At 43.7% G+C, this 25,225-nt stretch overlaps 1 protein-coding gene across 1 annotated transcript in view; it reads left to right on the forward strand.

The window, feature by feature from the left end:
* The window catches only part of CDH2 (cadherin 2), a 243,612-nt gene continuing 218,995 nt past the window's right edge, over positions 609-25,225 (forward strand). Inside the window, exon 1 of the mRNA XM_018039719.1 lies at positions 609-1,049. Within this exon, the coding sequence (XP_017895208.1) occupies positions 990-1,049 (60 nt within the window). The 5' untranslated portion in view covers positions 609-989. The remainder of the gene's footprint in view (positions 1,050-25,225) is intronic.

The following is a 25,225-nucleotide window of genomic DNA, read 5'->3' on the forward strand; positions in this document are numbered from 1 at the left end:
CGGCGGAGGAGGGAGGCGGGGGCGAGGGCGGCGGCAGGAGGCAATCCGAGCTGGGAGCGGGCAGCGCGCGGGGCGGGCGAGCGCGGGGACGGCGGCGGCGGCGGCGGCGGCGGCGGCGGCTCGCCCTCATCGCGCTCGCGGAGGCCGAGCGGGGCGCGCGGGCGGCGGCAGCGACGCGGGGGTGGGGCGGCGCGCGCGAGTGAGCGGAGCGGGCCGAGAACCGGCGCGCGGGCAGCGGGGGCGGCCGCGGCGGCAACTGCGCGGGACGGAGCCACGGCGGCAGCGGCCGCGCCGACCCCTGGCCTCATCTCCGCGCGGCCGAGGCCGGAGAACAGTCTCCAACTCTCCGGGGGGACCGGCAAGGGGCGCCAAGAAGCGGTCTTCCGCCCCCACGCAGCGGAGGCGCCGGTCGGCGGGACTGCTGCCCTTTGTGGGCACAGCGCGCACGGCCCCGAGCGCCCTCCCCGCGGCGCTCTCGCCGGCGTCTTCGCCGTGCCGGGCGGCCCTGGAGAGGGGATCCGGAGGAAGCAAAACCCCGAGCCCGAAACCTCGCGTTGCGGAGCTTCTGGGGAGCTCCCGCCGCTCCGCTTGCACCTCCGCATCTTCCACCGGCCAAGGTCCCCGCCGCCTGCATCCCTCCTGGCTTCGCTGCGCTTGGAGCCGAAGCAGAGCAGTCTGCGCTGCCACCGCGGCCACACACGCACACACTAACACCCTCACGCGCACGCCCGCCTTCTCCCCCGCCCCCTCCCCAGCTCCTTGATCTCGGTCTGTTTTATTACTCGTGGTGCGAGTCCCGCGGACTCCGCGGCCCGCTATTTGTCATCAGCTCGCTCTCCATTGGCGGGGAGCGAGGAGCAGCGGAGAAGGGGGTGGGGTGGGGAGGGAAGGGAAGGGGGTGGAAACTGCCTGGAGCCGTCTCTCCGCGCCGCTGTTGGTGCTGCCGCTGCCGCCGCCTCCGGCTCCTCGCTCGGCCCCTCTCCGCCTCCATGTGCCGGATAGTGGGAGCGCCGCGGACCCTGCTGCCGCTGCTGGCGGCCCTGCTTCAGGTACGCGGCGGTACCCGCGGGCCGGGCCGCGGGCGGGGTGGGGCGGGCGGCGCCGGGTCCCTTTGTTCCCCGCGCCGCTGCGGGGCCGGGCTGCGCACCCGGGAAGGGAGGTGCCGCACCGCGCGGCCGGGAGCTGCGCAGACACGAGGCTCGGGCCGGGCGCCGGAGCAGGGCGCCCGGGGCCAGCCGGTCTCCCGCGCCTCTTTTGGCGGTTGCCCAAATGGGCTGATCACGGTCTCCCCACTGTCCCTGTGGGGGTCCAGCCAGTTCCCGGAGGGTGTCTCTAGGCAGCAGAAGGGTGAGCTAGGCTAGCACTCCGGTTTTGCAGTTTTCTACGCTTCTCACCCCTCGCGTAGCACTTTGCTCCAATTTTTTTTTTGTTTATTTCTGCAGGGATGGGTCTCGAGTTTGCAGTCGAAATTCTCACTCTGGTATCTTAGTTACAGGACTTGCCTCCACCCCACCTCACCCTGGCACCCGCGCGGCTCCCAGTGCCCGAGGGCTCCAGAGTCCTATTGTCTTTACCCCAGCGTCGAATTGCTGGCTATTTCTGTTTTCCTACCCTCGCAATTTTCTCTGTCGGTCCTACCTGAAAAGAAAACCTCGCTCCCTTGCCCAAACGAGTCTACGCGGGTCCGCGCCTCCGCACCCAGCCCCTGGCCCTGCACGCCCCTTATCCCGCCGGGCGGGGAGAAGTTCCGTTACTTGGCTATTTTTCCTCTCCCTCTGTCCAGCTGCGTCTGCCCTGCGTGCGTGCTGGGGGCGCCTTGACCCGGAGCCTCCGCACTTTTCACGCCTTCGGGAGACCGCCAGACAGCCTTTCCCTGGAATCGGTACCGGGAGGCTCCTCGGCGGCGGGAAGCACCTGCTCCAGGCAGGTCTTAGCCTCCCTCCCCACTCCGCGCGAGTCCCCTGCCGGGCCGAGCGTCCAACTTTCCCGCGGCGTCGGGCCAGGGGATGCCCCGAGGCCCCTTTTGGCCCGCCAGCGGGGTCTGGCGAAGGGAAGCCGCGCGCCGCGGCAGAGACCCCCCGCACTGGGCGGGGTCCGGCCGGGGGTCCCGCTTGTGCCGCCGCGGGCGGTAGGGGCCCGAGGTGGCTGCGGGAGAGGGGCGTATCCGCCCTCACGGCCTGAAGGGGTCTCGGGGGGAATCCGCCCCAGGGGGGGTCCCAGCGCACCGCCGACGGCTGGGGGTGGCCGGCCGGCGAGTGCTCCAAAAAGTGCGGGCGCGGTTCGGGAGTGCCGCTGCGACCGGGGCAACCGGGGCAGGGACAGATGGTGCGGATCGCCCCCCTCCGTGGTCATCACGGGTCAGGGCCTGACGCGCTCCGGCCGCGGGCGCCGGGGGCTGGAACGGACTGGCGCCCGCGGTCTCGCGCGCTCCGTCTCGCCGCCCCCTAGAGGGGTGTGGGCCGCGACGAGCCCTGTCCATGGTGCGCCCGTTCCGCGCTCGCCTCCCCCGGGTCGTGCTCGCCTACTCTCAGGCTCTCTCCCTCCCACTGGCTCGCGGGCCGCCCAGGTCCCGCCGTTCCTTTCTCCTTTCTTGGGTTTCTCCTTTTGTTCTTTCCTCTCCTGCTGGTCTCTTTCTCTCCCCTTCCCCCATTCGCCAGTCCGCCCCCCTCGGCTCTCTGCAGACGCTGGGGTTTCAGAACTATTCCACTGGACATTTTTGGCCTCTGCACTTTTGGGGAGTGGATGGAATTTCTTCTAACTTGGGGGAGGAGACCTGCCAGTCACTTGCTAACAAAAGTACCTCCTGTTATAAAACCGCCCTTTATTCCTGGAGCGCACGCTCCTCGTTCTTTCACCTCCTGTCAGTTCATTTATTGTTTCTTCTTTTAAAATGGGGTTTATTGAAGAGGTTAGGCTGAAGGGGAGGAAGGAAAAAAGTGCTACTTCAAGTGTTTGAAGTTAAGGGGAAAACAAGATAAACTTAAGAATCTTCCCAGACATCAGATTTAAAAAACAAATACGTCGTAGATTAGAAAAATCTTGTTTTAAAAAACATGTTTTGAACATCATACCATGGTCTTACTTATTTATAGGCAATTTATAGTAAATCCTAAGAGGGTCAGTCCAGCTCTGGATGGTATGCTCACTAACTTTTTGATCTGAAAGTAAGTTTTAATTGAATATTGTGCAAGAAGTTAGGATAGGAGGAGACGTTTCTTGGTCACTAATAACCAAGGGACTAATGGTTCATGGGACTAATCTGTGTACCACGGAACAATCTCATTTCTTCTTTGAGTCATCTGCTTTGAAACCAGGTGTGGATTTTGTAGGCCATTTTATCATTTTTTTTAAGCATTAAATATATATATATAATTTATAAACGTCAAATCGAGCACGTCCCTTTTCTGTTGTATGTTCTTTCTCAGTTTATTCCAGGCCAACCCGAGGTTGACTTTCAAAAACCTCCAGGAAAGAGGAGATTAAAACTTTGTCATCAAGTTATTTGGGTAATTCATGGGTATGAGTCAAGCAATAACACTGAGTGATTTACAAGGTCATTAGAGGTGGAAGCAGAGCAGTTCATGCAACATGAGTTTTAGGGTTAAGTGTGCTATGTGGATTGTACACACCGAGATTGGAAATGACTTTGTGCTAATGGTCTGCTTTACATACTGGAATAACATAGATTTATCTGCAATGTGAAAATGGCCCCTCTCCACTCTTCTGTCCTCTGCTTTTTAAAACTCTTTTTTTTTAAGCTTCAAGCCAGACTAAGGAGTCAAAGAGTTTTATAAAAAAGAATGAGCAAGTTATCAGTTTAGATACTGAGCTGCCTTATTTTTTCAGACCAGTTAAAGAAGAATAATTAAATATTCAAAAGGACTTTATGCCTTTAATTAACTGAAGTGTTCTTTGTTTTACTTGGAACACTTTTATTTTCACTTTAAGAGAATCTTTACTAGTTGAGTTATTCTGTTACCTAGATTTACATAATTCTAGTCAATTTTGCATATTATGATATTCAGCTTTTAAGATTTTCTCTATTCTTGCTCATTTTAGCTTGAGGCATTAGCATTGTCCTCTAAAAAAGAAAAAGTGCAGAATATGAGCATTAAACTTCACTGATCAAGGGATATCACAAAGTTATGACAAGCTTTCCTTTCATACAAGTGACTTTCAAATCCTTAAATAGATTTATCATCAAGGAAAAATGATCAATTATACTTTTACTACCCATCCAGTCATGAATAGGTTAGAAGCTTTCTTTGTTTTTCTGGTTCTCATTTTAACTGCATAGCTCCATTATTCTATTTTAAATACATTTGTATGGGTTATGAAACATCAAAGACATCACCTTAAGTTTTATAAATATTTTAGATTCTTAGTCTTATCACACAGATTTCTGCTTTCAATGCTGAATGAGGACCTATGAAAAAAGATGCACAAACCATGTTAGGTATGGACTTTCATGGCATTAATTTCAATACATAAAATGTGGGGGGAAAAAAAGGCTTTGTTTTAGACTGGAAAATCTAGGATACCACAGTCATTTTAAGAATAAAACATTTATGTGTTCTCTATGTTTATTTGAATTTCAAGTTCCTTTGAAAGTAAGAATTAACTTAATTGGTATTCACAGTTTCTTCTCCTTATGTGTATCTTTGCCCTTTTTGAAACTTCTGGCACGTGGTCATTACTAACAGGTGTTGTTGTTGTTGTTGTTGTTGTTTAGTGGTTAAGTTGTGTCCAGCTCTTTTGCCACCCTGTTAACAGTAGCCTGCCAGGCTCCTCTTGTCCAGGGAGTTTTCTGGGCAAGAATACTGGAATGGGTTGCCATTTCCTCCTCCAGGGATCTTCCCGACCCAGGGATTGAACCCACGTTTCCTGCCTTGCGGGTGGATTCTTCTACCACTGAGTCACCAGGGAAACCCCCTTACTGACAGTAGTGCCCTGCAAATGCACTAAAAGCAATTTGAAAAGTAATTAGTGTGTCCTGAAATATTATAGGCATATCTTAAAATGATATAGATATACACACAAATTAAAATTACATATAATTTTTTAGGCCTTAACTGCAAGTTTAGAATTTACTTGCAGAGTATACTGTCATACTTTTATCAAAGTCTGCCCTGGCCTTCTAAAAGTTTGGACTGAGATTTTTAAGGGGAAAGTCTTCTTAGATAGTTTGTATTTTTTACATGTAGAGATTCAATTCTATTTAAAACAGATTTTTGGTGACAGTATGTTGCACCAGACTGTCCTTAATTTCCGTTTTCATTAAAAATCTTCAATTCTTAAATCTGTTGTGCCTCATTAAGCTTTAGGGTTATTAATCGGGAAATGTCAAGACTTAAACCAACAGTTAATCTTGCTTTAAAATGCCTTTTAAAGAAATCCTGAGTAACTCAAATCCCCATCCTATTTTCAAAGGGATAGTCTCAAGTTAGAAGAGTGATTTTAAAGAAAAATCAACTGTTATTTAAGAAATATAGTGTTTGTATCTACTTTCTATGGGTTTGCCTAAGTTAACATTATTCAAATTTGCTCTTTTGGCTCAAATACAAGAATTAATCAAGTTTAAGCACTGCACAGACTTGTGGTGAATTTTGTCCATCCGATAGGATAGATTTGGAATTTAGATTTTGTTATTTGAATAATTATTTCACATCTGCCATGAGTATACCTTCTAGAATCAGTTTTCAAGTTGGCTTTAGAACTGTAAGTTGAAACATAATTTGTACCAACAAATCATTACGCCTCCCATTTCTGTTTGTTTTCTTCTACAAACTTACTTTTGTTTGAATTTTTCAGTTAATTTGAGCGGATGCTAGTCTTTGTGTATTTAACTAAATGTAGATAAGTTTTAAATTAAACAAACCTATTCATGCCAGGGAGGAAGAAGATACAGATAAATATTGTAGTAAAAGCTACATCTTCTACACATATAAAGTGATGAGTTTAAAGCAGGCAGAAGGTGAATTCAGGATCTAAATGGGACCTTTTGAAAAATTTGAACTTTATGATTTTGTTACAATCTAGTTTTTAAGCTCTATTTTAGGTTGTGCATGAATAGATCTCAGTTCTTCCTTGTTACTCTCTTTAGGACCCAGAGTACTTCTCTGAGCTTCCAACTGTATTTTAGAGCACCCAGGCTCTTGGGTTGCATATATATACACACACAGCATAGATGTTGAGAACTACTATCCACATACATGTCCCCCGCAACGTTTATCACAGTTTGGCATGAACTATCAACTGATAGTTAATTGATAACTTTGTGTGTGTCATCCAAGGTGATTTGAGCACCGAGAGTAAATAATACCTTTGTTCTAGGCAAGTGAGCTGCCTTGACATAGTGTCAAGGGCAAGAGTGAGAGTCAAGGGCAGGAAGCCTGAGGTTCTAATCTGGTCCAGATGTAGTTTAGTCTCTTAAACTCTGCTGACCTCATTTTCCTCAATAATAAAACCATAGGCCTGGTTGGATTAGTTGATCTCTAAGGGACTGTCTAGTTCTCTGACTCTTGGGGCTGCTTAAAATATCCCAAAATGATTCCCTTTCAAAGACTTTGGAATGACTAATTTTTAACCTGAAATGCAGGGATTTTCAGGTACTCAGAAGACTGAGTATGCTTTTTGAGGGCTGCTGACAATACTTTATTACATATGATAATATATCATTCAGCATGAAGAATATAGCCCTTTTGGATGAACCTAGAGATTATCATATTAAGTGAAGTAAGTCAGAGAAAAATGTCATATGAGACCTCTTATATGTGGAATCTAACAAAATAATACAAATGAACTTATTTACACAGCAGAAATAGATACACTTAGAAAGTACACTTACAGTTTCGAAAGGGGAAAGGGGTGAGGGATAAATTAGGAGTTTGGGATTAAGAGATAACACGCTACTATATATAAAACAGATAAACACAAGGACCTATTAGTAGACCTATCTCTACTGATGGGCTTCCCTATATAGCACAGGGAACTATATTCAGTATCTTGTAATAACCTATTAGGGAAAAGAATCTGAAAAAGAACATGTACATATATATATATATATATATATATATATATATATATATATTTATGTTTAACTGAATCACTTTGCTGTACAGCTGAAACTAACACTTTGTAAATTTAAAAAAAAAAAACTTTTTTAAGAAGGAATATGGCACCTTGACCTAGCAAGTTCTTCTCTAGTCATTTTTACAGATATGTTTGTATTCGTGATATATATGTGATATTTACAAATATAGGTGTATGCATTGAGGCACTGTTTATAATTGCAAAAGATCAGATTAGATGACCTCTGAAAGTCCATCAGTAGAGACTGATTTAATAAATTATGGGGTAATATGCAGTCAGATTTGAGAACCTCTGGTTACAGTCAAGAAAATTATTGTTAAGCCACCTAATGTTTTTGGCATACTCAGGTACCTAGAAAAGCTTCAGGTTAGGACCACTGAAATCATCATTGGGATTTCAGGGCCTCTGAATGAAGAAGAATTGGATGTAGACCACAGATAGAAGCTATTGCTGAATAGAAAATTAAGCAGAGTAGAAATAAGATGAAGATGACCTACGAGACATGTATGGATGTGAGAGTTGGACTGTGAGGAAGGTTGAGCGCTGAAGAATTGATGCATTTGAGCTGTGGTGTTGGAGAAGACGCGTGAGAGTCCCTTGGACTGCAAGGAGATCCAACCAGTCCATTCTGAAGGAGATCAACCCTGGGATTTCTTTGGAAGGAATGATGCTAAAGCTGAAGCTCCAGTACTTTGGTCACCTCATGTGAAGAGTTGACTTATTGGAAAAGACTCTGATGCTGGGAGGGATCGGGGGCAGGGGAAGAAGGGAACAACCGAGGATGAGATTGCTGGATGGCATCATGGACTCGATGGACATGAGTCTGAGTGAACTCCGGGAGATGGTGATGGACAGGGAGGCCTGGCGTGCTGCGATTCATGGGGTTGCAGAGTCGAACACGACTGAGCGACTGAACTGAACTGACTTAGAGAACATCCTAAAGTTGAGTTGAGAACAGCCAGTAGTAGGCTGAGCTTATAAGTAAATTCAAGAAAGATTGGCTAAATATACATAAATATATGTAATAGTTTCCATGTTGTATCATGCAGTGACCACACTATGCTGAATTAACCACCTGAGAGATTATACTGGCTGGTTAACCCATTATGATATTTCTTCCATTCTCTTGAATGAATGAATATTTAATTTTTCATCTGTTCTGATAGTGAAAAAGTTATCTAAAGTAGACTTTACCTAGTACCTAGAACTTGAGATTCAGAAAAACATTTAGTGTTAGAGTCGAATGTTTTGGTCTACACTCTCCAGTAAGGAAGCTATTGAACTTGGGGTTTTCCCAGGTAGCATTGGGAGAATTAGTGGGGTTTTAAAACAGCTTGAGTCATTTAAAAGGAGGTGCTATTATAAATACAATATGGCATTCATAATTGAGTGACTTGGAGAAGTGCTTGATCCATGATCCATTCTTAGATTTTCTTTTACAAAATATACCTGCCTATGCTAAAAATAATAGACAGTAATAGTGTACTTCTAGACTACTATATATTATAATTTTAGTATTGTTTTCATGTTAATTTAAAAAATTAACTTGACTGTAGCATGTTTATGTACAACCATATATTTTTAACTGAATCACTTTGCTGTACAGCTGAAACTAACACTTTGTAAATTAAAAAAAAAAAACTTTTTTAAGAAGGAATATGGCACCTTGACCTAGCAAGTTCATATATTTTTATGGTTGTAGTTTTAATATTTGCTTTTGTGTTTCTTTAAAAAATTATACTTGATATTCATCATTTAAAACTTTTATATAGTTTTATATATACCCCAATGCTGATATATAATTTAATGTTTTGTTGGATTAAAGAATTAGTGAAAAAAAGAAAAAGTTAAAGGATCGTAATTTGGAATCTTTGTTCCAGATATTATTGGAACTGAAAATGTGAAATGACTCTTGTCATTATTAAAATAAGTTTTGAGTTTATTCAATGTTCTTCTGTTGCTTTAGTGTTGAAATTTGTAAAATTTTGGAAGGGGGAAATCTAAATTGCAGGGACAGGAAATAGTTTAATGGTTGTCCGGGGCTGGACATGGAGACAAGAGATAGGTTACAAAGGCGCAGGAGATAATTTGAGGGGGGGTGACAGAAATGTTCTAGATCTTGATGGTGATGGGTTGACGAATGTATACTTTTTGAAACTCTTTGAACTGTACTCTTAAAATGGGTGCATTTTTATTGTATGTAAATTATACCACAGTAAAATTGGTTAGAAAATAAATAATGATTCACACATTTTTTAAAAAGTATATAAATTCATACTATTACTTCCAGTAAGGATTCTAAGAAATGCCTTTTCAGTGTTTTAATTTTTTTCCCCAATAGTCAATTCTAAGACTTTTAACAGTTTATTTTTAGTAATAGTCAGTAGGTCATTCATATAACTCAAAAGAGCACATACACCAGATAAAACTATTTGAAACTTCAGATAATTTGCTGCCATCTCTTCAATTTTTTTTTTTTAAAACAGTGTCTGGTATAATAATACAAAACCTTAAAGATGAAATATTTTTAATTTCAGGGAAGAAACTAATAAATTACCTTAGTTAATTATTTCTATAACCTTGTGATATAAATAAAACCTTGTGGTTTTATTCCCATTTTATAGAGATGATATAAAAGAAAGTCAGACAGTCTGAGTATTTATTGTGAGAATCCTGAGTGGAATGATATCTCTTTATAGCAGAGTTAAGCGTGACTGCAAAGCCCATGGTTTTCTCCTTGATATTCAGGGAACAAATACCACAGTAGAAGGAAATTTCAGTTCCTCACTACTGAGTTTATAAGATTTTTGTAAAATAGTTAACTTTTGAGTTTCATTCTTTAATTTTGACCTTGAATATTTTAATTTATTTTGACCTCTGAAACCAAAATTTAATACTTGGTTAAGATTTTCATTATATATATATTTCTTTTTTTTCCTTAGAGAAGAAAAAATAATCCCAGGTAAATGATTCATAATCAGTTTCATGATGTTCTTCAAATTGTCTTGATCAACAAATAATGTGTTGATAAGTACTCAAAAAATAATTTTTGAATGAATTTTGGAACTTAAAATACTTTGTAAGAGCCACAAAAACCTCACCGAACTCACATTTTTTGTTGTTTGGGGTTTTTTGTGTGTGTTGTTTTTTTTTTGAAACTGTGTCTGTTCAGTGTTCTTTTCTTTATAAAAGTACATTCAAGAGATTCTATCATTAAGTAGTAAAATATTTTAATGTTTCATGGCAGGTTTTCCATGTTCGAATTACCTTTTCTCCCACAAATGAAATTAGTTGGCATCTTTTAAACATATAGATGGCCACACCTACAACAAGTTTATGGGACTGTTTTGTGGGGTTACTGAATACCCACTGATTTGTTTGCTGCTCAGAAAGCCTAGAACTGTGTTTTGTTTTGGTTTTTTTTTTGGTAACTTGACCTATTGTTGGTGGGTGGATACACTTGGCTTGACTGTAATTGCAAACTAAATGTCTCTTAGTTGGGTCAGGGAGCTGTTAAAGCAAACTCTGAAATAAATGACTTAAAAAACATTAAATTTATTAAGTTTGAAGAATATGATATAATCCCTTTGCTTAACACAAATCTTTAATAAACCAGAGGCTGTGACCACTTTAAATTTTTTTTTTTTCTTTTGTTGTCTTAATTGGTTAACACAACAGTTCAAAGTCTGCAGTTCATTCTTTATGGCTTTCCGGTCCAGTAAGTAAAGAGAAGTGTGTTTTCTGCCACCAAAGTATTAGGCTTTCATAGCTCCTTTGGTACCAACAAGAGCATCTCCAAGATTAGGTTCCCATGTCTTCTCATATTTCAAGGAATTCAGAATTTAAATTTCACACAGTCACACTCACCCTTTATAGAAATAACAGATGTATATGGGACCGTGCTGAGTGTTCCTTTATTGATCATAGTATTGAATCAGTGCTCAGCCAAGACACAGCATTTCCAGCATCCCAGGGACACCCTCTTCAATTTTAACCATCCCTTCAGTGGCAACTATATGTTGTCCACTCACTGAGTCGTGTCCGACTCTTTGTGACCCCATGGACTGCAGCACACCAGGCTTCCCTGTCCTTCACTATCTCCCAGAGTTTGTACAAATTCATGTCCATAGAGTCAGTGATGCCATTCAACTTGACTTCTAATAGCAGAGATCAGTTTAGCTTATTCCCATACTTTATGAAATCATCCACTATATACTGTTTTGTACTTTTCACTCAATTTGTAGAATCGCCTGTGTATGTGTGTCTTATGTCTGTTTTAATAGTCACAAGGTTAGGAAAGGCTTCTGGATGCTATGGAAGTATCTGGGAGGTTGAGGAAGGTGAAAACTGATTTAAAAGCAACAATAAAAACGGGCCATTTCATTGCATCTAAAGGTCACTTGAATGTTTACAGTGTTTGTGGTGTCAAACCATGAAAAAACTTTTGTGGATTTTCCTATCTAGATATCTTCTCCTGTAATTCTGCTAAATTGGCAATGTTAATTCAGCTAAAGGCTGAAGACATTTGGAATTTAGTAAGTTACACCTTTTCGTGCCCTTCCCTTTTTATCAGAAGGAAGGTAGAGACAAAACACTCAGGATCTTTTGGACTTGAAGTCTTCATGCAGAAGGTTTGGGTGTTAAGACTAATCTTTGCACCAATGCTTCTTAATACTCTGAGCTTCCTAGTGACCCACTTCTCAAGGAGGCCCTACCCAGATTTATTTTTACCTAAAAAAGTTTCAGTTGGGGGTTACAATACCACAAACTGCTAGTTTTCCAGAAGGTCGGAGCATCTTTGGGGATAATTGATCCTCTTCTGTGTCTGTGTAGCCTTTTTAAAGATCTGAGAGGTTGCCATGAAGGACACAGAGCTCCATACTTGTCCCAGGTTCCTTCTTTCTGGAGGCCTTGTCTCTCCGTGTATAATTCTTGTTGAGTAGACCTAGAATCTAGGTGGAGGAGTCCACGCATAAGGATGAGGACTAAAGGATCCACATTCAGAGGTAATGGCCCAGCAGGGTTTGTTTGCTTCAGTTCAGTTCAGTTCAGTCACTCAGTCATGTCCGACTCTTTGCGACCCCATGAATCGCAGCACACCAGGCCTCCCTGTCTATCACCATCTCCTGGAGTTCACTCAGACTCACGTCCATCGAGTCCGTGATGCCATCCAGCCATCTCATCCTCGGTTGTCCCCTTCTCCTCCTGCCCCCAATTCCTCCCAGCATCAGAGTCTTTTCCAATGAGTCAACTCTTCGCATGAGGTGGCCACAGTACTGGAGCTTCAGCCTTAGCATCATTCCTTCCAAAGAAATCCCAGGGTTGATCTCCTTCAGAATGGACTGGTTGGATCTCCTTGCAGTCCAGGGGACTCTCAAGAGTCTTCTCCAACACCACAGTTCAAAAGCATCAATTCTTCGGCGCTCAGCCTTCTTCACAGTCCAACTCTCACATCCATACATGACCACAGGAAAAACCATAGCCTTGACTAGAGTTCAAGGAAGCTCTAATTTATTTCTGTTTGTACACGAGTGGACTTTGGGCTTCCCAGGTGACACAGTGGTAAAGAATCCCCCTGCTGATTCAGGAGATGCAGGAGATGCAGATTCGATCTCTTGAGTCAGGAAGATCCTCGGGAGAAGGAAATGGAGACCCACTCCAGCATTCTTGCCTCGGACATCCCATAGACAGAGGAGCCTGGTAGGCTACAGTCCATGGGATTGCAGAGTTGGACACAACTGAGCAACCAAGCACACACACACACACACACACACACACACACGAGTGTGTGTTTATTTTCAGTGTTTAAAAAGGTTGTACCCTTTGTATGACTTTAGCTTATTGAGGCCTCTTTGGTATTTCATTTGTGTTTAAGCCTTGCAGACAGTTTTCTACCATGAAAGCAATTGTATACATACAGTGTTTATGTTTTCAGCATTAAATTTTACTTACAGTTCTTTTTTGTTTGACAGATAACTAAGAACATTTGGGGAGACTAGCATAGCCATTAATTTAATTTTCCAGTTGATTCATAGCTGAGTACCTTGTAAATGAAACTGAATTAAATCTATGATTTGGTTTATAGTCTTCCCCTTTATTAGAGGCTGTCTTGATGGAACTTTGTGTAAAAGGGAGATAGTGGTATATTTGAATGTAGATAACAATCCCATGGACGGAGGAGCCTGGTAGGCTGCAGTCCATGGGGTCGCTAAGAGTCGGACTCTACTGGGCGACTTCACTTTCACTTTTCAGTTTCATGCATTGGAGAGGGAAATGGCAACCCACTCCAGCGTTCATGCCTGGAGAGTCGCAGGGATGGGGGAGCCTGGTGGGAGGCCATCTATGGGGTCGCACAGAGTCGGACACGACTGAAGTGACGCAGCAGCAGCAGCAGCAGCAACAATGGATTACGTATGGATGGCATATAACATTTTATGGCCTAGAGTAGAAGCATTTTGGAACACAGATAACTTTTTCTAGTGTTTTTGTGCGTGTAATGGGTCTCTCAAGAATTGTTCACATTCTAATATCTTATTTACTGGTTCTTCATAATTAAAATCTGTTGGTGGCACAGTGGTACAGGATACGTGTGCCAGTGCAGGAGACCCTGGTTTGATCCCTGGGTCAAGAAGATGCTGGAAGAGGAAGTGGCAACCCACTCCAGTATTCTTGCCTGGAGAATCCCCACGGACAGAGGAGCCTGATAGGCTACAGTCCATGGGGTCGGAGAGTTGGACACGACTGAGCAACTGACCACACATGCCATGTATATGCTATGTATATATTATATCTAGTACAAATTACATGTAATATGTATTATATATTATATGATGATGTATTCAATTATATAGTAAACCATGTATATAATAAATCATATACATAATATATACTAATATATTATTATGTATATATGATATATATAATATATATAGTGTGTGTGTGTGTTTCTGGAATAGTACTCTGGTGGTTATGCCAAGATATAAATTGAGACTGTGCACCTCCAAATACAGTCTTCTCAAACCTCGTGCTGTATCAAATTGTACTTACCACTTTATGTTTTCACATTTCACATTTTGCTTATCTGAAGCTGACTTTTGTACTTAGTGTGAGGTAGAGGGCCTTGCTTTATTTTTCTCCCTAGCATTTATGCGTATAACACACACAGAGTAACAGGTGGGGGGCTGTCCTTTATCAAATGAATTTCTGTTTTTCACAACAGAAATGCCTTCTTTACTAAGTGCGAGTTGTCGTAGAGTTTTGGGTGTCTGTCTTTCTCTCTCTGTGCCGATTGCCTAGGGAGGCAGTGTGTACGTGGTTAAGAATGTTGACTCGAGCTGGATGACCTGTTTCGGGGGCCCTGGTTTTGACACTAGGCTGTTGTGTGAGCCTGGACAGCACATGTGGCATTTCTATCTTGCTGTACGTCCGTTTGTAAAAAGGGGGTAATAAGTAGTATCTGTCGTAAGGTTGTTAGGAAGACTAAGTGGGCTGATATATCTATATCATTTAGAAAAGTGCTTTCATATGGTAAACAAGATGTAAGATCTTTAATTGAAGATTTGGGGTCATAATCATTACCCTTGTTTTACACAAACATAATCAAGGAGTAATTTAATTACTTGACTGAGTTTGAGTACTTGATATGTTCAAAGCTCTGTTCTGTGTTCCAGTGGGATGACTCATCATCCTCTGCATGGGAGGCTGCCAGTGCGCCTTAGACCACATGCAGAAGCCACAACTGAAGGACACATATTTTAACATTCCTCCTTCAGTTTTAACAGATGTTACCTAAGCTGATACAATTAAGGAAAGGGATTAATCTATATGGAGTGTTATTCTGCCAGCAGTTTGATTTGGGAATTCCAGGTAATAAAACAGGAGCTATTCTGGTATCTCCCGTCTGCCTCTTTGCTTCTGTGGTGTAAGTTTTTTAAAATTAACACCAAAACCATTTTTCATTGAGGTATAGCTGATTAACACTCTTATGATAGTTTCAGGTGAACACTGAAGGGACTCAATCATACATATATAGTTATCCATCCTCCCCCAGTACCCCCTCCTATTCGGTCTTTTAATTCTTTAGTGTTCTTCTATGGACACCAGTGTGTATGGGTGTATGTGTGTATATTGAGACTAGCCTGGAACCAGAGTAAGTTATTTAGTCTCTGAATGCTTTTAACATGATAACTCAGTGGAGACTAGAGAGGTGAGGGTATTCTTATCATACTGTTGATGCAAGTACAGAATTTACGAAAACAGAGTAAAGATAGATTTATTGTTCTTGTAGATTCTGGTGATTTATTGATGATTAGATGCAGGAACTGTTGCATTTAGCTTAGTTTCATTCTGTCTTAATAATATTGCATCATTTCTGAGTAATTACTATGTACCAGACACTGTTCTAAGTACTTACTTGTATTCACTCGTTTAATTTGCAAGGAAGTTGTACCTATTTACAGAAGAAGAGAGCAAAGCACAGGTTAAACTGAGGCGCCCAAAGTTATTTTGTTAAGTGATGGAGTGAGTGAAAGTCACTCAGTTGTGTCCTATTCTTTGTGACCCCATGGGCCCGCCAGGCTCCTCTGTCCATTTAATTCTCCAGGCAGGAGTACTGGAGTGGGTAGCCATTCCCTACTTCAGGGGGATCTTCTGGACCCAGGGATCAAACCCGGGTCTCCTACGTTGTAGGCAGATTCTTTGGCATCCGAGCTAAGTGGTGGAGCTAGGATGCAAATGCCAGCAGCCTGATGTCTGAGCCTGTGTTCCTAGTTTTGGTGTTTATTTGAATGGAGGTAAAAATATGAAGGCAAGATTGACTTTTTAAAACAACTTGTTCTATTGTAAAATGCGGTACATGTAGAGGAGTATATAAAGCATGTATGAAGTTTAAATAATAATTAAAGTATACAAAACATGTCACTACAACTACTAGACAGGTTGAGAAATAGAATATTACTGGTGCCTTGGAAGTTTCCAGAGTACTGTTCCTATTTCCTTCCTTCCTCCTAGACATAATCGTTATCTTCATTTTTGTGATAATTATTCATTGATTTTGCTTATAGTGATATCATCTGTGTATATATTCCTTTTACATATTAAGTTTTATATATACTAATATATGTAAATACGTAGAAATGTGTTTATGTATACAGACATGTTTATGCAAATATGTATATCATGCATCTATGTGGAAATGTACTGTGTATATGTGTGTATGTATGGATGTATATCTGTATATATATATGTATATACAAAAATGTCTGGTTCACCAACACCACGTACATATTTTGCTTTTTCCATTACTTAGTATACATGTTCTTGTTAAGCTTTAACATTTTTTAACAATATGGTGGACTGCATAATGGTATCTCTTTTGGGGTTCAGTTTGCATTCTTTCGGTTACCAAGGAGATGGAGATTGTTTTTGTATGTCTCCTGGTCTTTCATCTTCCTTGAGTTGTCTATATGAACCCTACTGCACGAAGTTTGTAACTCATCTGTAGCTTGGCTTTGCAAAGCCCACTTTGTTGCCCACTCTCTTTGCCTAACATTCTCAGTCATGGCTTGTGTGGTATCTTTCCAAGCAACGTGGTTTCTGGAGAGCTAACTCATGTGATTAAATCTAATATTTGAGGAGTGCTAACTATGTGCCAGGCTAGGTAGTCTACCTGCATTGTCTCATACAATCTTCGCCTCTGAAGATTACTTATCTCATGTCCCTGAGATAAGTCGGCATTGTTATCATTATCCATTTTACAGCAGTCTGACTGCAGCTTGGCTTAACCCATTCACCCAAAAGCACACCTCCCAGGGCTTGTGCAGTATTCTCCCTGGTGACAGTCAGGTCCTCAGAATCTCTGAGAGCTGACCCAGTGGGAGGAAGATAAATCTTTGTATTCAAGATTTTATAGGATTGCAGCCTGGAGGAGAATTTGGACTTTAGAAGGAAGGCTTCAAGGGGTCTCCATTCCTGGAGTAACATTTGGACTTATGAATGGGGAAAATCTAACACTGAGCCAGAAGTAGGCTACCAGATAGGCTACCAGTCGGAGAAGGCAATGGCACCCCACTCCAGTACTCTTGTCTGGAAAATCCCATGGATGGAGGAGCCTGGAAGGCTCCAGTCCATGGGGTCTCCGAGCGTCAGACACGACTGAGCAACTTCACTTTCACTTTTCACTTTCATGCATTGGAGAAGGAAATGGCAACCCACTCCAGTGTTCTTGCCTGGAGAATCCCAGGGATGGGGGAGCCTGGTGGGCTGTCGTCTATGGGGTCGCACAGAATCGGACAGGACTGAAGGGACTTAGCAACCATGGAAGTGGGCCTCCCTGGTTGGCTCAGCGGTAAAGAATCTGCCTGCAATGCAGGAGATGCAGGAGACGAGGGTTCCATCCCTGGGTTGGGAAGGTCCCCTGGAGGAGGAAATGGCAACCTGCTCCAGTACTGTTGCCTGAAAAATTCCATGACTAGAGCAGCCAGACGGGCTACGGTCCATGGGAAGGCGATGAGTCAGATACTACGGAGCACTCACACACAGACCCTGTAAGTAGGTAATCCCATCTGTGGCCAAACACCCGCCTAGTGGTGATTTTAAGAAATATAAGTAACAGATGGACAGGGAGGCCTGGCGTGCTGCGATTCATGGGGTCGCAAAGAGTCGGACACGACTGAGCGACTGAACTGAACTGAACTGATGAGTGGTTGACAGTGCTGTGAATTGCAGTTTTTCTTGACCTCAAGCTGGTTTGGTTTAGAACTGTAGACACCCAGTAATGCAGAGACACATGTGATTCTGTTCCCAGGATTTGGGCTTCTCTGAGCCCTTGTAGAGGCTTGATGTCTAACCTTGGACCCTCATCATCCAGCCATCCTGGTGGACTTGTTTTCGGCCGGATGTTATTTGTCCTGGTTTCTTTTTGATCTTTAGCCTTGGCCATTACTGAGTATTTAGTAATGCTGAGATTTTGTGGGTCATTTTGGGGCCCATGAAGAGACCCTAATAAATAATTCTTTTTATCCATCCAAGTTCTGGACAAATAAGATGAATCAGTGGGTGTGCTCAGTCGCTGAGTCGTGTCTGACTCTTTGTGACCCCATGGACTCTAGCCCGTCAGGTTCCTCTGTCCAAGAGATTCTCTAGGCAACAATACTGGAACGTGTAGCCATTTCCTTCTCCAGGGGATCTTCCCAATCCAGGGATTGAACCTGGGTCTCCCACCTTTTGGGCAGATTCTTTACCAATCTGAGCCACCAGAGGAGCCCAGAGGACCAAAATGCAACCTTTATTAGTGACCAAGACAAGGATGGAGAATGTGGTTTAAATACTTTGGATTTCTGACTTAATAGCCTGCCTGCCCCCAGCCTCCCATCTTTAACACTGCTGGATGAAGACTAGCCTCCCACCTATGGAACCTGCTCTTGCAGTTCATCCATAGCCTAGCAACATCTGCACTATGGAGAGAGGCTGGGCTCCCAACAGAAAAAACAGGTGAAGAAGGGGCCAGGCTCTGTATGCCCAGTCATTTCATCTAAACTGGCCAGAAAGGTTGACAGAGATCAGGAGTGGTGTGGCTTGTGTAGCTCCTCTACATGGAAGGCAGGAAGTCAGGGCTCCCCTAAACCTTCTGCAGAGTTTGGATTAACCATGGAAAGTATGTTCCTTACTCATCAAGTGTGTGCTCATCCAGAAAAGGAGCAGTCACCCGCAGAGGGGGAGACGGACTCTCTCAGGACCATCTTGCTCTCAACCTCTTGAAGTTTTAAAAGATCAATAGCTTTGCTATAGAGAGAGTACTATGTCTTGACTTTATAGAGAGTCCTTCTCCAGGGGCTCTTCCCAACCCAGGAGAGGAAATGGCAACCCGCTCTAGGAAATCCCATGGACAGAGGAGCCTGATGGGCTACAATAGGGTTGCAAAGAGTCAACAGTCACGACTGAGCGCACACATGCACTTAATAGAGAGTCTTCAAACCTGACTGGGTGGTCACGGCAGCCTGAGCACACCTTGGAGATATTACGTGTTAGATTCTAGAGCACTGCAATAAAGCAAATATATAGTCAATGGAATCACCAGCTTTTCTTGGAAGAGTTTTCCTAAGCGACATTATGACCTTAGAGCCTATTCTTAAATGTCCTGAGATAGGAAGCAGGTGACTTCTGAAGGAAGGACTCCCAGTGGGTGGTGAGAACCTTCCCTGGTTGAGTCTTTCCCTGATGCTAATCGGGTTAAACCTCTTGTCTGTAAGTCATGACCTTTGAACTAAGCACTCAGTTCAAAGGGAAAATGAAGACTTAACAGAGATCAAATATGCTGGATGAGAAGGCAGGGAACCTCAAAATGGGATCACCACCAAGGGGTATTTCTGACCTTGCACATAGGTGGCAGAATCTCAAATGCCAGCTTTCTGAAAGAGAACCAAGAATACACAGGTGGATCTACTCCCCCGGGTAAATACAAAATGCTAAATTTAACCTCCCCCAGGGAGCCACTCCCAGATGAGATTTGCAGCCAGTGCATTCAGACCTCCTACCTGGCCTCCAGCCGTGAGCCCCTTGAGACTCTCAGCCCAGTGCTGTCCCCCGTGTAGGCTCTGTTGGGTGGGTGGCCGGGGGACACACTGTCTTGGGAGCGTGTGTTTTCCATCTCTCACCACCTGCTGTGCAGTTGCTCTGGCCAACAAAGGCCACCTGCAAGGGAAGATTTCTCCTTAGTTTGTAAAGACTGGTCCAGACCACTTGGTGGAGGTGGGCCCTTGAGCCTGTGGCCAAGGGCCAAGAAGTGGAGAAGTGCCTTCTTGGTCTCTGAGTGCAGGGCAGAATTAGAAGTGGATGATCCATGCTGCCCTCCTAGACCTGTCATTCATAATTTAAAGTGAGAACTTCCCTAGGGCTCTTGAATTCACTGCCATTTAAAAATAGCAAGTAGTGTGCTGCTCACTCGTCTTTAGGCTGGAGATGGTGAAAGAATCCCCTTTTTCTGTGCTTCAGCGCTCTCTGCTCATTCATGGCCACCTCGCTGTGTCCTGAGCTGTCTCAGGCCTTTCCCAAGGCAGTTCTGCCGCAGTCCTTACCCAGAGGCCTTCGCCTCTTGGCTGGGGTCACCCAGTGGCCCGTCTCCTTGGCCTTCCCTGAAGTCCACTGTCTTTGTTCTGGGTCCTAGCTCTGTAAACAGCCACTTTCCTGGAGAATAACCACCATGAGTTGTGGTCACACATCAAGATCAAAATACCCTGCGGTTTAGGAATTAAAGCCTCTTGATTTTAAAAGCTACCTGCCCACCTATAAAAACCCACCACAGAGCACAATCAAGGCTATAAACCAGCAAGTTAAAAAACAGACAAGGCCCTAGGAAAGCACCCTTTCCCCTCTGCCTGGAGCCCCCAGAACCTCTGAGACTTTTCTTCTCCAGCATTGGATTCCTTTTTCACCCTCTCCAGTTCTCCAATTCGTACACCAAGTCTCTGCAGGGGCGCAGTAAGACCTTTTGCTCCCTGTACCAGGTTCTGAACTGAATGGAAGAGAAGCCAGAAGAGTCAATAGTTCTGAAAGGGAAAATCTCCCCATGGTTTTGATAAGATCTGGTTTGGAGGGCATGGCCTTTATCCTTGGGCTTGTTTCTTGTCAATGTTGAACCCCAGAATTCCACAGCCAGGCTCACTCAGTTGCAGGTGGCGCTGAACCCCCCTCCCCCACAACTGCTGCCAGGGATCCATGAACTCCCAGCATGGAAAATGAGATCACCACACTTGTTTTCTGTGGGCCTGCAACTCCCAGGTGGGAGGAGTAGGGGCCAGAGCCGGGCACCAGCTGCCCAGATTGTTCTTTTGAATTCAGCCTTCAGATAAGTTCAGTTTATCCTTCTCCTCTCGAGGGCAGCAATTCACACATTTCTTGGTCAGAGGACCCTTTTACACTTGAAAAAAAAATCATTAAGTGCCCTAATGAGCTTCTATAATACGGGTAATATCTATCGTTGTTTAGCATATTAGAAATTAAACTGAGGAAATTGTATCGATTTAATTCATTTAAACGTATTAAACCCATTACCTATGTAACACAAAGACCAATTTATATGAAAAATATAACTATATTTTCCAAAACAGAACAGCGAAATTAGTAGGAAGAGTAGCATTGCACTTTTATATTTTTGCAAATCTCCAGTCGGGCTTAATAGAAGACAGTGGGTTTCCTCTACCTGCTTCTACATTTACTCTGTGAAGGTATCACACATCCTCCACCCTTTAGAAAACTCCACTTTACATTCATGAGAATATGCATGCATGCATGCTAAGTCACTTCAGTCACGTGTGACCCTGCGGACTGTGGCCTGCCAGACTCTTCTGTCCATGGGATTCTCCAGGCAAGAATTTTGGAGTGGGTTGCCATGCCCTCCTCCAGGGGATCTTCCCAACCCAAGAGTCAAACCCACACCTTTTACGTCTTCTGCAATGGCAGGCAGGTTCTTTACCACTAGCGCCACCTGGGAAGCCTGGAAGAGGTGAGAGAATTAGAAAAGTAGAGTTCCTTCCACGTGGAAAGAAGCTTCGAGAAGGCAAGAAGCAGTCCCCATCTGTGGGTTATACAGTGCAGTTGTTCAAAGACGAGACATAAACTACTCAAGATAACCTTAGGTGGAAAAAAATGCTAGTCTTCAGCCCCCAAGTTGAACCTGGAGGTGGTGCTAATAGCTCTGTAATCTGTGGGTTAGCAGGCAGGACTTGTGGGCTGGCTTCTTCGCGTCTTAACCTTGGAGAACAACCCCTGGGCAGGGTGCTGTTTTGGGAACACGTTCAGGAAGGACTTTGAACACTGACGTTATTGACAGAGCCTTCTTCACGGCAGCACATTTCTGGAAGCTGCGCTGTGAATGCGATTTTCTCCCAACAATAATGGTATAATTGGGTTGAGCTTATCTTATCAAGGACTTGGAATTAGATAAATCATCACCATGGCCAGCCATTCAAATTAAATCAGAGTTTCAGGGACTGGAAGTGTCGGTAACCATTTTTAAAAAGTGAATTCAGGCTCCAGGTTTTATGAAATGGACTTAACTGTGTACATGGAGACCAAGGAGTGTTGGGGTACAGAAAGTGTACGAAGAGTCTATCACAGGCTGTAATTATGCCCTTGTCACTGAAAATGAATATACTCACCATAATGAGTATTTGCTGATAGTTTTCCACTTGTGCTTTTAGAAGAGTTTGGGGCTGATTGTGGTGGTGGGGGGCTGGGGGGCATGGAGGGAATTTGGGTGACTTAAAAACAAGATGTTTACAGAAGTTTGACCTGATGGCTTTTTCTCTCCATTTTTTCCCGTGGTGAACAGAAACATTTGAAATTATTCTGTTAACATATCGCAGTCATATTTGAGAATCATGCTGCTGCTGCTGCTAAGTCGCTTCAGTCGTGTCCGACTCTGTGCGACCCCATAGATGGCAGCCCACCAGGCTCCCCCGTCCCTGGGATTCTCCAGGCAAGAACACTGGAGTGGGTTGCCATTTCCTTCTCCAATGGGTGAAAGTGAAAAGTGAAAGTGAAGTAGCTCAGTTGTGTCCGACTCTTCGCGACCCCATGGACTGCAGCCTACCAGGCTCCTCGGTCCATGGGATTCTCCAGGCAAGAGTACTGGAGTGGGGTGCCATTGCCTTCTCCATTGAGAATCATAGTTTTGGAAAAAATTCACAGTGGTGGCAGGTAGATTTGTCACTTGGCCTTTATTTTTTATTTGGCTCTGTTTGGGTCTTAGTTGTGGCATGTGGGATCTTAGTTCCCTGACCTGGGTTCGAACGCAGGCCCCCAGCACTGGGAGTGCAGCATCTTATCCAGGGAAGTCCCTGGTCTTAATTCATATATTTAAATAGGATGATTTCCAGCCATTAGCCAATGCCTGAGGATGCTTCCTGATGGGGTGTGTGTTGGGAGGGGTGGGGAGGCAGTGGCTAGCAGGGTCCCCAAAGCCTTTGTTATAGGTTTGAATATCACCGCTGATTTGACTAGCTAAAAGACCTATGTCAGTTTCCTTTCAGTTTGCTTGCTTCCTTGCCTGCAAAATAGCACTAATAATAGTACTTTCTTTTTAGAGTTGTGAGGACTGTTAAGATACATGTGTGGAAAGCATTGTAGCACCCTTCCTAGGTAGTTGATAAATATTAACCATCAGCGATATGCAGTGTATTTGGTTAAATGAATTCCCAAGTTGATTGTAACCACGGTCTGATGCTACATGCTCTACTACTTGATGGCGTTTTGAATCTTGTGTATGATAAGCATGCTGCAATCTCTGCTGAATGGGGCAGAATCAGTCAAAGGCAAGATTGGCCGCGTGAACTGGAATTGCTGTAGGCTTTTCTGGAACTTGCAGTGGCAGTTGAATTGCCTAACTGCCTGAGCCACACTGTCTGATAATAGTGGTAGATTTTTACAAGCCAAGTCAAGCTGTAGGTGTAGTGTTGTTACCCCTGCCATTAACCATCCAGGAAGCTTACTGTAAACTCCTGCTTGTCTTTCGGGACTCCATTCCACAAAGCCTGGGTGCCTAGGAAGCCTCCCTTCACAGGGGCTGAGTAGATCGGGAGACTGCACAGACGTATGTGGACTTGACTTGATCTCTCTATATATAGTCCTGAGATTTGATAGGTTCAGCTCCGGGAAAGTCCACACTCCAAACCACATCTCCGACGAGGCACTCCGATTTTTGTGCGTCGAGTCTTATTGCGCTGCTGTCTTCTAGCTAATCATCAGCATCAGCATGGTTGTCAGGTTCCTGGACCAGACTGTTTTCTTTGTCGTTACTTGATTAATAAAAGTGAAAATCGGAAAAAATAAAATAAAAAGAATTGTTTACTAGAGATATTCAAGGACCCATACTAACAGAAGAATTGAAATACAGATGGAAATCATCAGGTGGGTCACAGCGGGCAGTATTTTGGCCTCCATCAAGTATTCTTTGCGCCTAAGCTGGTCTAGATCGTATCACGGAGGCAAGAAGGAGTTAAAGAACCTGTTCAAAATACTGTGCTCTCCCTGCAGGATTGTACGTGACAAAATAAAAAATATTTGCAGGGTTAAACGCCTGCACATTTCAAGCATGTTTCCTGGGATCTGAAATTCAGCGTGTCATCAATGGCATGACTGACACAGAGAAAAATCTTTAAAGAGCGGCACTATCTCTTGAATAATCTTAACATAGCCTTCCCCCATCATGGATGGAATCCTGTGAAATGTAGAGAATCTGGCCAATGTAACTATATGGTGATAAATTAGATTAAAAATTTTTCAAAAATCAGTTATGTGGAATTGGTCTTGAAGAGTTCCATTATTTTGTTACCATGATGTCTTCACTTACTGTTTGTATTTGCTTATGTTGTTTGAAGCGCATACAGGTGTAATAAAAGTATTATTAAAGCTGCCCCCTCTTCCATCACTATGCACCTCCACTCCAGACATCACCTCTTTTGAAAGGATTTTACTCATTTTCTTTTGTACCATGTTTGTAAATGAATTTTTATTCTCTATCACCTGATTTCTTTTCATTATTCATCCTTCTACAAAATTCTTTAAAAATAGTTCCCAGGTATTCATGTAGCAAAGAGATAAAAATTCTTTACACACACACAAAAACCCCAGGAATACCATGGCAGTAATATCATGACAGCTACTGTATGTGTGTATACCCTTGTATTGTGGTGAATCAGATGTTGTTTTTAAGCCCTTGATATGCTTCTTGGCCGTCCTTTGAGGCTGGTACTATTATTAAGGAAGAAGCTGAGGTGAAGATGAAGTTATAAAGCATGTCAAGGTCACATCGGTAGCAGGAGGGGAGCCAGGATTTAAACTTAATTGAGCAGGTTTGTTCAGAGCCCCCAGTCTTAAGGTGTTACACACAGTCCTGCCTTTGTTTCCATAAAGAGTAAGGGGAGCAGACATATAAAGTGAAAACAGGTTTCCAGCTTTGTGGACTGTGTTTTTTGTTTTCGTTTTTGACCCCACTGCGGGTCATGTGGAATCTTAGTTTCCTGACCAGGGATCGAACTCACACCCTTGGCAGTGGAAGCATAGATTCCTAACTCCTGGACCACCAGGGAAATCAGGTGGACTGCGTTTGATCACCTACTTCTCAGTACTTTAATTG

The sequence above is a fragment of the Capra hircus genome, chromosome 24 (genome assembly GCF_001704415.2).
Source record: "Capra hircus breed San Clemente chromosome 24, ASM170441v1, whole genome shotgun sequence".
Lineage (NCBI taxonomy): Eukaryota > Metazoa > Chordata > Mammalia > Artiodactyla > Bovidae > Capra > Capra hircus.